Source organism: Cuculus canorus, chromosome 1, assembly GCF_017976375.1.
Source record: "Cuculus canorus isolate bCucCan1 chromosome 1, bCucCan1.pri, whole genome shotgun sequence".
NCBI classification, from domain to species: Eukaryota; Metazoa; Chordata; class Aves; order Cuculiformes; family Cuculidae; genus Cuculus; species Cuculus canorus.
The window spans coordinates 168,185,573-168,200,482 of NC_071401.1; the positions used below are offsets into that span (position 1 = coordinate 168,185,573).

A 14,910-nucleotide genomic window follows, 5' to 3' on the forward strand; every position below is an offset into this window, starting at 1 on the left:
TAATAAAGGGTGTGTGCACTGGGTGGATGTGTCTGTGTGAAGATTTCAAAAGAGAGAAGCTTTTACCCTGTCATTCTGAAGATCCTGTAACATTTTGGTCTTCTCGCCCAGTTGTTGCTCCTTCTTTGATGCATCCTGCTCCAGTGTCAACTTTGCTTTCTTAAGTTCCTGAATCTGCTGATTATTGCCAGCAATTCGATTTCTGCTGGAAACTAATTCTTCTTGAGCTAGAGCAAGTTTTTCTTCTGTGGACTAATTATAAAGAGAGTTCTGTAAATCATCTCTCCATATAAGAGCTTCAGATACTCAACAGTCACTTAAACATTTTCCACATGGAAAAAAATGTTTCCTTTTAGCTTCAAATGTTGACAAAGCATAGTTACAGAAAATTCTAGGTGATGAGGTTACTCTCAGTACAAAGAAACTACCCCAGTACAATTTCCAGCAGAGGGAAGGTGAAAACATACAAAAGGGCAGAGAATGAAAGGTGACTGATGAAAAGAGAATGAGTTTGAATTTGCCCACTCAAATTTACTTTATTTTCTGGGCAAATCAACTGCTTTATAACTCTAGACCGCTGTTACATAAGATGCAGTGGAGGTGTACTGAAAAGATGTCAAACATCATTCAAGGTTAGTTTTCACCAATGACTTGACAAAGCCAATGCTAGGGCAATCGTAAAATTATTGAAAATCTTGAAGTGAAATGTACAACCTAAAACTGCTAATATCACGACAAAGCATTTCACAGTCTCAGCTGCATCAGCATTTTAAATACAAAACTTAAACTTCCATTCAAAATCCACGACAGACTACATTTCAATTTGCTGCAAATTCTCCCCATTACCTAGAAGAAGAACTTGGATTTCTCTCTCTACAATAGGCTGCAAAACCCCAAGAAACAACCTAAAACTTGCACCTAAGGCTCGTTTTATTTGCTTAGGGCAGAGCTAAACTTTGGCATTCTTCTTGAGTTAGTATTCTGGAGATTATTTTTTCTTAAAGCCTTCAGCTTAGGCAAGGACAAGTTCCATTTAGAAGTATTTTCTTTCACAAAGAACCAATGAGAAAGAAAAACACCAAACTCATTCTCTACTGCAGTAAAATATTGGTATTTTATGGAAATTGTTGATGCCAGAATGTAGAATGTGAGGTCAGATTTATTATTAGCGATAAATTTATTACCTTCAGTGCCTCAGTAAGGATTTAAATTCCTTCAAGATAAACTAAATTATTTTTTAACCTCTTACTTAAATCCTAATGAAACCTCTTACTGAGGGTCAGTGACTTTAAAAGTAACAATAAATAGCTAACTTTGACTTCATTTAATTATGCTTTAGAAGCTCCCATGTTATTTTAAAACCAAATTGATTTCTGATGCTTCCTAACTCTTCCTTGTAATGTCTAAAATGTTTTGCCTGTAGACTCAGACTTAGTTTGAAACGTCAGTGATGGAACATTGCTGATTTGATAACAGTTCCATCAACTCTACTGTCTCTCAAAAAGCTCAGACAGGCTTTTAAAATTAATTTGCAGACACATTATTTGGTTTCCTTTACGAGCTATTAAAGTTTACTACTTAACTCTTCACAAGGTGTTAATTCAGAAAATGTTTTAAGCAAAATAGTAGGTTCATTTGCAATTTCGAGTTTGCAGCAAGGTAGGTCTTTCAGAATGCAAAATTATCCCTCTCTGCTCCACTGTGGGCAGTGCAGTACCATATTTTGCTAACAATGAGAAAGGATAGGAAGTGTAGCATCCTCATAGAACATCTTCACAGGAAAGCCCAATAGTGTCTGCAGTTTTAGAAAGAAGCCTAATGAAGACACAGTTTTTATTCAAATTGATTTCTAGTAGAAGAAATGTGGTTACATCCAGTTTGTTAGCACAGCATGATAAAATTTGGCTATGAAGTACATAGTGACTCACAACTTAAAAGCCTCACCCAGGGAATACCCCTCTCCCAATGCTCCTGCCCAACCAAAGTCTCTACACTGGACAGGTTATCTCACTTAGCCTTAACTAGGCTAAAAGAATATAAACACTCTTCTAACAAGAGCCAGTATTCAGCATACTCTGCACTGTATTATGCACAAATGTTCCTATAATTCCGTAGTTACTAATTTAAGAGACTTGGAATTTTGCATACAGCTCAGCATATTACAGATAACATACACAAGTGCCTCTTAATTGTGCTATGATTAATAATGACGCTACCTACCTTAACTGGGAAACCATGCAAAATAATTCTAACAGTAAATACACTTCTATCTATTTATACCTTTCTTTCTGCTTTGCACAAAAGTCCCTTGCAGAACCTTATCAAAATGAGCAGAAATCTTCTGGCACATAGTTAAATGTTCCAGTTATTATCCTTGCTTCTGGCTTGGTCCCCACTGAGACAGTAATTCAGCCTGATTCTTTTGAACTGCTGAGGAGTTCACCTCTTTAACATAAAATCACCTCTCAAAACTTCTGAGCCATTTATCTTATTTAATTATCATTCAGTTTTGCAACTCTCAGAATATGATAAGTGTTCTCCCAACAAGATGCCCTCAATCATCAAATCGCTCTTTAGGATGGTAGGTAAAATTGAATTAATAGAAAAGGTACATGCAGAACATAAGAATGCAATCTGTAGTTGGTTTTGTAAATAAAAAATTATTTTAAAATGTCAAACATAGAACTTAGAGTAAATAAATAAAAAGATAAGAAGATAGCACAATCTGATTTAGTACAATTTGGAATGTTGCAATGCAAATAAAAATAATGCCAACAGCAGAACCAGCTGAGTGTTAAGACCTGGATTCATTCCACCTAAATGAGGTGCACAAATGACCATTTTAGTCTTTGTGTCCCATCTTCTCCCCTCTTTGACTACAGCCCACGAGCAGAGGTATGAAATTATTCACAGAGGCAAACCTGATCTCTTTTCACTGGAGAAAAAGAAGAGTTAGACTGACTTTAAGCATTTTAGGACCCTGACTTTCAGACCTGAGGTTTGGCAGCAAGAACACTGTCCCAGAATGTCTACTGAAGATACACTGACAGTGGTGCCAATGCTGGAGGCAAAGAGACATTCTTTTGAGAACACAGAGGAAACCAGGACTGACTACAAAAAGCAGAAATGCCAAGACTGAAGGATACTTGGCAGAACTCAGGAGAACAGGATTTACACATGTTTATGCTAACTTAAAATAAAGGGAAAAATAACAGCTCTGCATTTTTCTTAATTCTACCATATAAAAATGTCCTTTTCCACAAAAAAATCTAAATATTTTTGACATGTGTGTATGTACACAAAAATATTTGTATATTATGTATACACACACATATATAGTACACATATACACAAAAGTAATGGTATTCTTTTTTTGTTATATATACTCTTTTTTTAATCAAAACCTGTAGCTTTTAATAGCACTCAAATCTTGCCTAGTTTTTCCTGTCACAGAGACAAAAATGTGTGAGTTCAGTTACTGTTACAGGCGGTGCATTTTTAAAACAAAATAAAATTGCAGCAAACAGTATCCACAAAACTATAACTATGTTCTCACTTACAAACTTATTACAACACTTCTCACTTTTCCTCTGTGAACATTTAACCAAGTTTGCATCTGGCTGCAGCTACATATTTAGGATCTTCCACTAGAAACTAGATTTTTTAACGGGGTCTTTCATTCTTCAGCTGTGCACATAGTGCTCCAGAGAGCAACTGCCCACTCTATGTCCATCTCTCATGCAATGCCATACCTTCAACTGCAAAACTTCCCTGAAGCATTCGCTCGCTTTTCCATCACAACCTAGTCTCCCAGCCAACGAGCCAGCAATCCCAGCAGTGGCATTCCAAGCAGATGCCAGCAGATGGTGCTCCATGTACAGCCCAACTCCCACCATCCTCTCCCAGAAACTAGTCCTGCCATCCTACTAGCACCACCGGACATGTTCAGCCTTTTATGATCTATCCTAAAGCCTGAAACCTTGGCCTCACCTTTTCACCACGTGGAAATATCCAAACTTTCCTTTGTAATAATTTAAACTAATGAAATCCCAGCATTCTAGGATCTTATGATACTAAAGATCAACTTCTTTTTTTTTGAAGCTCTTACTTAAATCCTAATGAAACCTCTTGTTGAAGGTTAATGACTTTAAAAGTAACAATAAAAGCATAACTTTGACTTCACTTAATTATGCATATGCTCCCATAGGCCTGGTCATGCCTGTCCTGGATAAGTCTGGGCTTCAAAGTCAACACAGCTGTGCATGGAGTTCATATCTCTACTAAAATTCCTACACTGAAAAATAAGTTAAATACAAGTTCTAAAATCTTCTACTAGTTACTGCTTGTAAGATTAATACCAATCCAAACCTTAGCCCACACATCAGCATTGGTTCCAAACTTTAAGCAAAATCTATAGCTCTTGTTCAAATTACCTACTTTTACTAAGTAACTCACCTGTGGCAAAACGTAATCCAGACAACTGACTTTGAATTGGACTGTGAAACCCACCATAGAGATCTTCTGACCTGAGTGATATTTTGATATTCAGGTCTCAAGACTGACAGTATTATGCCGAGGCTTTCTAAACATGTCTTATTTCCTTTGCGGTCTTCTAAGACAAGTTATCACTGCTTCTTTAGGTTTTAAGTTTGCAATGAGGCAGCACATCAATGATTAAAGATCTGTTCCCTACCTCTTCCCTCTTCTATGGTTTACAGAAAAGCATGGTGTCAAGGAGACATCACTAATCCTAATTAACATATGTTTTTTTAATTTTATTTTAAATTGAGCGACAGCCTCCAAGCAGCTACATCACTTCAGGACCGAGGACGTCAATCTTCCTCAGGCTCTCTAGGCTCCACAGAGACTTACATAACAAATCAAGCTACCTGACTGCTCAGCTTGAAAATCTTGTTTTCCTGTTGCCATCACCTTATTTTACCTCTTTTGCATGGATGTTCTCTCTCTCCCTTGCTACCATCCCCACTTAGGTACAAAAGCATGTGGGACGCCTACTGTCCTATTTAATACATCCCAGAACTAGAGGTCATCAAAATGGTTTAATAATACTTATTCAGAACTGTCTTTGCAACGAGCAATACTTTAAAGAAAACTATAGCAAAAAAACGAGTTATCGAGCATATGCGATACTTCTACACGTCATTGCATTACCGAATGTTGATCTAACTGCGTTGCAGGAAATTAACTTACAGAGATACATGTGCTATAGTAACTAACCATAAGAAAGAGTATGTTTAAACTACCTTTGCTTGCTAAACATGCCAAACTTCGTAACACTTTTACACAGTTGGGACCTTACACATAGCTAAGCAACCAAGAAACACTAACAGGTAAAACTTGTGTAACCTACAGGGAAATATGGCAAGGAATTTAATGCTACAGAGGAGAAGTACGATTAATCACCCACCAAAGTGCTTATTTCTCTCCATAAACTTCAGAAGAATCTAAAACAACAGTGTCAGATGACACAGACGAATATGCAGTGGGATTCCTCTCAAGGGAAAAGTGCCAAAGCTACATATCTTGCCAGTAGACAGCCAGTCTCTGCAGCACAGTGTGGGACTAACTGAAGCATTGGCTTAGCACTAATATGAAAGAAGGGGTTAGAAAAAAAGGACAAAAAAATAAGTTTGCTGACTGACTCAACTCCTAGCAATACCTCTTTGTAGGCACTAAACTCTAATACCAAATCAGATACATTCAGCTTAGGAATAGCAAAAACTTCAAGAACTAAGTTCAGACACCTGCATTCCAGGCAGGTCCCTAAACCTACTGTTTTCTATTAGTTTGATATCTCTGAGTGTTAACAATCAACCAGAAAAAAGCAGAAGGGCAACGACATGGGAAAAGACTGACAACTAGAATTATCGTTAAATGATCTAGAAGATAGTGATTACTCACCTGCTAGTAGAGACATTGCCCTAATTAGCTATGCTGTTTCAATTATTTAGAAGTTACAATATATAACAAGAAAAAGCAACACAACAAAATTCTTAAAAAAAAATTCTTAAAAGAATTAAAAAAACTCTCACTTTTCACTTTGATGCTGCGCAAATGCAAGGGTAGTTCAGGTCGGCTGGCGAATACCCTTGGCTTTAAATTAGTTTCAGGATGTCTTTGTCCCAAGGGAAAGGACTGAACAGCACTCAATTATATATATCAAAAGAGCTTTTTTCCCTTCCGTACAGTTCTTGCACTGCTTCTCAATCTTCCAAATGGATATAAACAGGTCTACCAAGTCACATATGACATTAAATTTACTGTAAGTACCTTAAGGTCTTGCCTGGTCGCCAGCAGCTCAGATTCTTTCCCATACAGGTCCAGCTGCAGCTTCTCCATGTTTTCTTTATGCTTTTCATAGGTCTTCTGTAAGTCTGCTAGCTTGGCTTTCTCTGCTTTAAGCTCCTGTGCTGACAAAATAGACTGCTGTTGCAGTTTATTCTCCAGTTCTGCCTGAAACATAACATAGGAAGTTTCAGTTAAAGTTACAGACAGTAAAGCTTCACCATTTCAACAAACTGCATTTCTACTGCAAGAAAATATTTGTAATCTTATTTATTTATGAAGTAGAAGTTCAGTAACCTGATGTTTGTGATTTCATAGTAATGTTTTGTAATAATTTAACAACAAAATCTAATCCATGTCAGAACACTAAGTGAAACACATTAAGACCGAACATTAAAAATCTAAATAACATTTCCAAGTCTTAAAGTTTCCACAGACTGACTAAAGCACAGATGAGATCATATAGCATAGGGCAACCGAAGCTGGAGCAATATTTAACAGTGCATGGAACAGAGCACAACGTTCCCTCATGTTTTAAGACATCTGAACTATTTCCATTATGGTTTATGAGTTTCATACTGTCAGTCAGATAAATTCCTTTGGTATAATAAGAGAAGACTTGGTTACTGTGATGGATGTTCCAAAACACTGCAGATTTAGTCTGTTCTCAGAAAACTCTACCGCTTTACAAGAAAATGGCTGTTCCTGCCTCATAGCATGCTCCTCAAGCAAAACAAACACATATTCACCACTTTATTGAAACTAATTTCCCACAGAATCCACATCTCAGTTCCGGTTCATTTTACTTTATTACTGTTGATGATGTTGCTTCAATTTCCAACATCATCTGAAGATCTTTTTTCCTCATCCATATAATTTCTAATACCACTACACCAAACAGCTGTTTAACACAAAGATATTGATATAAAAGCTGCAGTGCTGATCAGAGAAATTTACATTAATTTTCTTAAAGTAGAAAGAAGGGTCAATCTTACCTTTTCTAAAAGGGCAGTTTTTAATTCAGCTTGCAGCGTCTCACTATGTTTTTTCTTCTGCTCAAAAGATTCCTTTAAATCTCTCAGCTTTCCCTGGAGATGTTGCTCACTTTTCTCTTTCTCTTTCAGAAGACTCTGAATTTCCAGTACTTGCGCTCGTGCTGAATCAAGTTCTATCGACAATTGCTTAGAAATCTATATTAAAAAATATTAAATAACTGTATATCATTTTAATTTAAATCTGTATTTGTACATGCTTATTTGTACAACTGCCTATCGAACCATGAAGATAACTAATTAGTAGTTCAAAAACCAGATAATTTCACAGATGAAAAACTGTTCAAAGCTGCTAAAGCTGAAAATACAGCCTCAGGAAATCAGCTCCCAAAAGACTGCTAGAAGTTGGAGAGAATCCCTTGATTGCAGGCATCTGAAAGGCTTGTCCTTCTGTATTTTCTTCTAGGCGTCTGTTATTTGCCTCTGCCAGGGACCAGCTCCCAAGCTACACCTTTCTTGTGGTCCAGTATGCCCACATTTATGTTTCTATAAAAAGCTGCAGACTATTTGCAGCAAATAGTTTCCAAGTTTGCTACTGTTATTTCTTCCACACAGAACCAGACCATCTCACAGTATCACAGCTGCTACTTTCAGCTTCAGAGCTTGGTGGTCCAACACCGGCAAGTAGATTTTGATTTTAAGAGCTACCATGACACATTAAAATCATCTGTTATTACCAATCCCATACCCTTAAAGCAACTTCAGCCTTTTTTCACCACTCAAAATTAAGAGCAGGCAACTTCTCACATAATAAAAAATTATGACATGGTAATCCAAAATAACTGTTTCACTAATGAAAAAAACTGAAGGGCTAAAATCACCCAACTAAGGTATGTGGGACACAGAAAGGTAGGTGTAAAACCTGTACTTTAAAACCTCATAATAACATATTGGAAATGTTTAGTATCACCTTTCAGTGCCTCAGGCAGTTTACAATTTGAGAACTGCAACCTCTTTACTTCTCATCAGTCCCAGCATGTGAGACTGAAAATGAATCTTTTAAGCATTTTTTGTTATTGTTTTTTAGATAATTAGAACTAAGTGGATAGCTTACCCCCTCTTTTTTTTCCAGTGAGTTTTTCAATTCATTCCTCTCTTTAGCTACAGACTCTGTTTGTAACTGGAGTTGATGCTTTAGTTCTTGGCAAGATTTTTCCTAAAAAAACAGAAGACAAGCAAGTATTTCAGTGAGCTTCTAAGACCGGGTACCAGGTATTTTTGCAGGATCTACAAAGCCTTGAAATATAATGCTTTCCTTTCCAGTGGAAAAGCTTTCCTTCTCAGCTGCAGACATATTTTCACCAAAAACTTCCCAAAACTTTCACAGTGGTAAAAATAAACTGAAAACAGCCAATGTCCTGTACTTAACAAACGCAGACAATGTGCTGAAGAGTTTTTCCGATTAGGAATAGTCTTCTTGTTTGAAGCTGCTGTTGGCAGCCCTTCTCTTTCTCTAAGGGAAGCAGTAGGTTTGTCATTCTCCTCAGGATCCAAAATTTCTTGATCTTCCAAAACTCAAAAGCAAGTACATTTGCAGTATTTGTATGCAAATACAACTGCATTTCAAGCCCAAATACTATGTACTTAAGTCAGCAGCAAGCCTCCAAATGACTACAGAATTAGAAGTAGAACCTGATCTCCTATCTCTAAGTCTAAATTGGGCAGGAAACCCTTCCAGTTTTTAGGAGAAACAAATATTTAAACAGCAGTAACTAAATAAAGCAAAGAAAAAAAGCTCAAAAAGGAGAAAGAGTAAAGGAAAAAGTGTTATTTTTAACTAGGAGAAGAATTTTTTTATATTAGAATAAAAGCAGCTATGAACAGGTTCTGGAAAATAGTGACATGCAAGACGAGAAGTGAATGAGAAATATAGCCCTCCCATGTCTGAGGTAGGGGTGTCAGAGCAACTGTGTAAGAAAATTTATAGAATGTATATTGATCTAGTGCTTAGTCATATTACCAGAAAGGAAAGGAAGTAAAAAAAAAACGCATTTCAAGGCTAGTGAGAGCTCACTCATTACCACAACAGATTACTCTGGTGGTCTAGCACTTGTTGCTAACCCACCACTTTTGAGACTTCTCTGAAATTCAAATAGTTCCAGTACTCTGATAATACCTTAAGCTAGACATCTCCCCAAAAGACAGATGATGTTACTCTGCCTGCAGTACACAGCCTTCCAGCACATCCAGACAAGTGCACAAGTTCTATATAAAAGACTCTAGAAAGGAAACTAAAATGGCCTCAGAAAAACATCATTGTCTTCAATATGGTGGCACTTTAGCAAAGTGTTTAAAACTGCAAAAGCCTGATGTACTTTTAAAAAAGGGGACATTCCCCATCAAATTTTTTAACCAGTTGTCTCCACTTGGTTTTCTTCACCATATTTAAGAGCATGCTGCAAAAAAAAAAAGGGGATCCTGTTATATGAAATGACTGAAGTTTAGCAGTGCAAACATCCAGACAAAAATACTTAAGGTAGGACATGTGCATGAACAACTGAAAACTGCAAATTGTTTTTCCTTAAGGTCATCAGTTTCCATACACTGTCATTGTATGTACACTGTCTTCAGGCAGAAAGCAACATTATTTCATCAGACTGTAAAAACACCAAACTTGAGTCTAATGAAAGAAACTACTAACCATTTCTGCCACAGCTGCTTTTCCTTTTTGGATTTCTTTTTCTAATTCATCCTTTCTTTTTTTGAAGGATTCAGAATTTTTTGAGAGCTTGTCTTTGGTAGCTGTAAGGTCTTTAAATAAGGTATCCTTTTCTAATTTCGTTTGTTGCAGCTCTGCTGTTGCTGCTTGCATTTTACAATCTAATTCCTTGAGTTGTTTGATTGTATCTTGATTTGATTTCTCCAGGTTTTGTTTAAGGATGGCCTTTTCCTCCTCCTGCTTCGAAATTTGCTGTTTCGCTTTCTCAAGGGCCTCAGATTTGTTCTGTAAATCCAATTTGGCACTAGATATCCTGAAAATAAAAAGAGAAAAATAAAGTGGTTTGTTTTTTTTTTAACTAATTCTTCACAGGTTCTTTTGTATCATTAAATGCCTTTATTATTTACTACACTAACTATAGAACTACTTCAAAGCATACCTTTTTCATCTAGAAGACGGGCATTTTGTCTCTCCAGTGTAGACATAACAGCAACTCTAAAGGCTACTTTAAGATGGATTTTTCTTCCTCAAGTATTACACCCCTTTGACACTTATGCATAAATTGCAACTAGTCTTGGAAAGTTACAGAGCTGCGAATATTTAGAGATGGACCTCAGTACATTAAACCATTCAGGTATTTAGCTGACAACAAGCACAGTGAATAAACTGAAGAAGCATATTGAATGACAGCAGTCAGCGCTTCACATGAGACAACAGGACAGACGGAGTCTGCATGGCGTATACAGTGAAAGAAAACAAGTGTTATATAACTCAGTTCTCATGGCAGGTAGAACAACGATCTTTCATCTATGATTTTAAGAAGTCACAGGAAAGAACAAAATTTCAACTGTAGTCCAAACCACTCTAGTTTTTATGTCTGACTCTAAAAAGTACTACAACACAGGAAATGCATACGTTTCTCTTGCTGCTTCAAGTTGTTTACTCAGTTCTGCTGTTCGGAGGTCTAATTCTGTAGATTGTTGTCGCTGCTGCTGTAACTCCTGAAGAGTTTGTTCTTTGCTTGCTTTAGCATCAAGAACATCAGCTTCAAGTTTCTGAGATAGAAAAATAAAAATTTAAGTGTCACTGGAACACAATCAACGAAATAAAAATAGTAATAAGTAGCACAACTCATGTAGTCTGTAAGTAGCTCTTACTTTTGAAAGTTTTTACTGTAGAAAGCGGTCACAATTCTCACACATCTTCTACTGATTTCATTAGTTTGCTATTTATCTTACATTTAGCTCCTGAAAATCTCTTGCTCCACCAGACATGAACTATTTTAGTAAGACATTCTGAAATCACTTTTAAATTAAATGCCAAGCAGACATTTCACTGCAAAGTAGTAGATGAAATATAGAAATATTTAAAGAGCCTATCCAAAACACCCATACAAAAAAAGGCCACACACAGCACCCATCTTTGGGGCGAGGTTCTTAGCCACCCCCGAGTAGTTTCAGAAATTTCATATGACTGCTGATTTACATATCCCAAGAACTCTGCTATTCTTTATAACAAAAAAAAGACACAAGCTACAGATGTAAAGAAATTCTGCGCTCACCTGGAAGAGGTTTTTCTTGATTTTTTTTCTACCAGGTACTTGTTCATTTACATAGAACATAAAGAACACAGGAGTCTTCAGCAAATGGGCACTGCTTAGACTCTTCAGGATGTTTTACAGGCACTTTTGCTTTCATGCAGTGGCCATAAAACAAAATGGTCAAATTTCTTCAAGCAAATTCCTGAGGGCTTGCTTTCTATTTTTTTAAATTATTTTTTTTAAATGCCATGCATTCAAGTGGAATAACACCAAAGAATGGTGATGACACCAAGATTTTACACAGAGTTGCATTCCTGTTAACAGCATCAACAACCCTGCTCAGTTTCACGCTTCAGCTACCAGGAACCTCATAAAATCCTATGCAAGAAAGCACTGTGTTCCTCACAAGCCTTTGTGTCTGTTGGTTTCTTGTGAAACTTTAGGAAAAGGATGGAAAATAAAAACACAAAAGCAGGCAGGAAAAAAAAAAAGCGTGCAAAAGAAGGCAGAGATGGAAGTACAAAATAATTACACTAATAATGCAAATGTATGACCACTTTATTTTTCAATTGGATTTAAATTTCCTATGAGGGAAACAACCTTCCTTCTCTTTTACAGACCACATAAGCTAGGAAAACCACTGTACTCGGTCTTAAGCATAAAGTCTGCTAATCCAATTCTGCATTGCCCCCAAGACCCCTCTGTCATATGGTTTTATGTTTGGTAAATTTTGACCACCAGGAGTGCTTAACAAATATGGAACAAAGGTTAAAGCCCATATTTAAAAGCTCTCAAACATTCCAACTGTTTCATATCCTTAACTGAAAATATTAGTATCTGTAGCCTATGTAGAAGCCTACTGAAAGACTTCAGAAATAAATTAAACCAGACAGGAAGTGTTAACTTCGACTAACCAATGTAACACTTATTCCCTGCAACCACTTGTAAAATGTAAAAGGTCCAACTTGAAGACTCTAATTTCAGCAAGTATTCATGTTCCCTATCATAACACTTTCCAGGTAGCACAGAAGTTGGCAGAAGCACACATACAGGAAAATGAGAGTATAGAGGCAATGTCCTAATCCTATCTTCTTAGTGTGATATGTTAGCATGGAAGAAGAGAATTGGATTAAAGGGTGGATCAGGAAACACTAGTGAAAAAGAAAACCTACAAAAGTGGTATTGATATAATCCTTCCCCATAATTTCAGCACAGCTATTATCACATACTACCAAACAGCAGACAACATTAGTTTCTGTAAGCTGAGATACTATGTTCAATACAAACCTTAAGCTGCCCCTCTAGCTCTTCAGTTTTCTGTTCTAAATAAAGACGTTTCTCTTTGTACTCTTTAAGATTGGCTTCCAGCTGAGCACAGTATTCCTGCTTCTCATTCAGCTTAGCTGTAACCTGATCCAACTGAACACTGACCTTATTTAACTCCTGAGGTAAAATAAAAATACAAGGATTGTTAGTTTTTAAATAATTTCCAAAAACGAATAATGTCACATATGCTTTCAATGATGTAACGTGTTCAAACTAAAAAGGAAAATAATGTTTCCTTTTTATTCTGAAAGGCAGGAAACTGAGAGGGGAAATGCAAACATGTGCATAAATTCTTTCTGTTAAACTGACAAAATTTCTTTTAAAGCCTCAATATTCCTCTCAAACTTTACAGGCTGCAGACTAAATCTTAACTAAGGCGGTTTAAGTTATAAATGGAAGAAGAACTGTAGGTAATAAACATGCTAGATCCTGCAGTTAGTACAAAAGTAACTAGAAAGTAACACTACAAAGCCTTAGAGAGAATTTTTGCTGTCTTCATGAAATCAAGCACCACGGAAAAGGAAAGCCAATACCACGGAAACAGTCAGCTCTCCACATACCAGAGATGGTTTCAAAACATTTGGTTCAACACTAAACACCACAATTTCTGCAAGAGGCATGAACACATTCACCTAGGAACCACTCTGAGGACCGCTACCTCAAAGTTTGTTGCTCTCTAATGAAGCTTCTTTATTAATAATTATTTAGAGTTGAAAAAAAGAGGTCTTCTGATTATAGCCATTAATTACATTCCTACCTTAAAAAATGGTACTAAGTTAGTATCTGCTGGATGTTTCCATGAAGAACACAGCAGAACCAATTACAGCAAGGGAAATATTTGATTCAGCAGCTGGTGGGATGCTTCACTAGGATTAACACACTCTAAAACATCAATCTTAACAGCAGTCTTTGGGTTTGGTTTTTTCGTGTCATTTGGTGCACAGATAATTATTTTTGAATACACGCACCTGATTCTCAATTTATCTGAATCTGCAGTAAGAGTTAAGAGTTTTCACTTGTACCCCATGCATTCTACAATCTTTTCTTCATAACATACAGGTGAGAATTGAATTATAATCCAACAGGACAGCTTAGATTCTGAACCACAATCCTACAGAAAGGAGTGGATTCCTAAGTAAATTCTTTACACTGCAAAATGTATCTGGTCCAGATTACAGTAAAAAGAACTGAATACGTATCACATGGTCAAAATACCCTAAGTTATGATTTCAAGTCCATGTTCAAATGTTCATTTAGTTTCTAAACAGGCTATTCTTAGGTTTCCAAATAGTTGTTTTGGCTAACACAGAAACTTTATATGTTGCTTATAACCTGTTGCTTATCTTGCAGCGCATGCTGGGCAGTGTCCAGATGATTCTGAAGATCCGCTCTTTGAGCAGCTTTCGATGCTTCTGCTGAAAGCAGTAATTCAGTCTTCGCTTTTACCTGAAAGACAAATTTTTTTCACTACAACATGTATTTTACTGTAGCTCATGTTATTTTTTTATACTCATCAGTAAGCTTAATAATAATAGGAGTAGTTTTCACATACTAGTATAAAAAAAAACAAAGAAAGAAAGATTTTTCAGAGTTTAGAAAAATAACAGGATTCAAAGCCACAGTTAGTTCTTACTTTGACCTAAAAATAACAGAAAAAAACAAACAAGTAAAAAAATCACCAATCCCACTCATCTATTCCTATTCTAGGAAAATATTTTTGCTTACTAACAAAGAACAATGGGATAGACTTACAACATACACGCCCATGCATAACTTGGTAATCTTAGACTATGTGCACACTTAAAGGCTTCCAAAATTTTTAAAAGCAAAAAGAATACAAAATAACAAAAATATGCTTCCACACGCACACTGTCTTCACCTGCTCCTATTCACCTGCTAGGGATGAATGTCCCTTCCTTCCAGAACACACGGTAAACAAAACTTAGAAGGTGGGTAGGAATGGTGTTGGTGCAGAGGCAATATTCAAGGGCACCTGCTATTGTGGTTTACTGTTTTTCTTCCTAAAC

At 36.5% G+C, this 14,910-nt stretch overlaps 1 protein-coding gene across 5 annotated transcripts in view; it reads right to left on the reverse strand.

The window, feature by feature from the left end:
- Positions 1–14,910, reverse strand: part of EEA1 (early endosome antigen 1) — a 138,741-nt gene that overhangs the window by 77,469 nt on the left and 46,362 nt on the right. For all 5 annotated transcript variants that reach the window (XR_008452446.1, XR_008452519.1, XM_054081017.1 and 2 more), the window contains 8 exons: positions 14,216–14,329; positions 12,845–13,000; positions 10,933–11,072; positions 10,000–10,330; positions 8,413–8,514; positions 7,302–7,496; positions 6,292–6,474; positions 67–252 (listed from right to left, as the gene is read on the reverse strand). Coding sequence is in view for 3 of the 5 variants with exons in the window: in XM_054081017.1 (XP_053936992.1) it covers positions 67–252; positions 6,292–6,474; positions 7,302–7,496; positions 8,413–8,514; positions 10,000–10,330; positions 10,933–11,072; positions 12,845–13,000; positions 14,216–14,329 (1,407 nt within the window). In the remaining 2 variants the exon portion in view is untranslated. The remainder of the gene's footprint in view (positions 1–66; positions 253–6,291; positions 6,475–7,301; positions 7,497–8,412; positions 8,515–9,999; positions 10,331–10,932; positions 11,073–12,844; positions 13,001–14,215; positions 14,330–14,910) is intronic.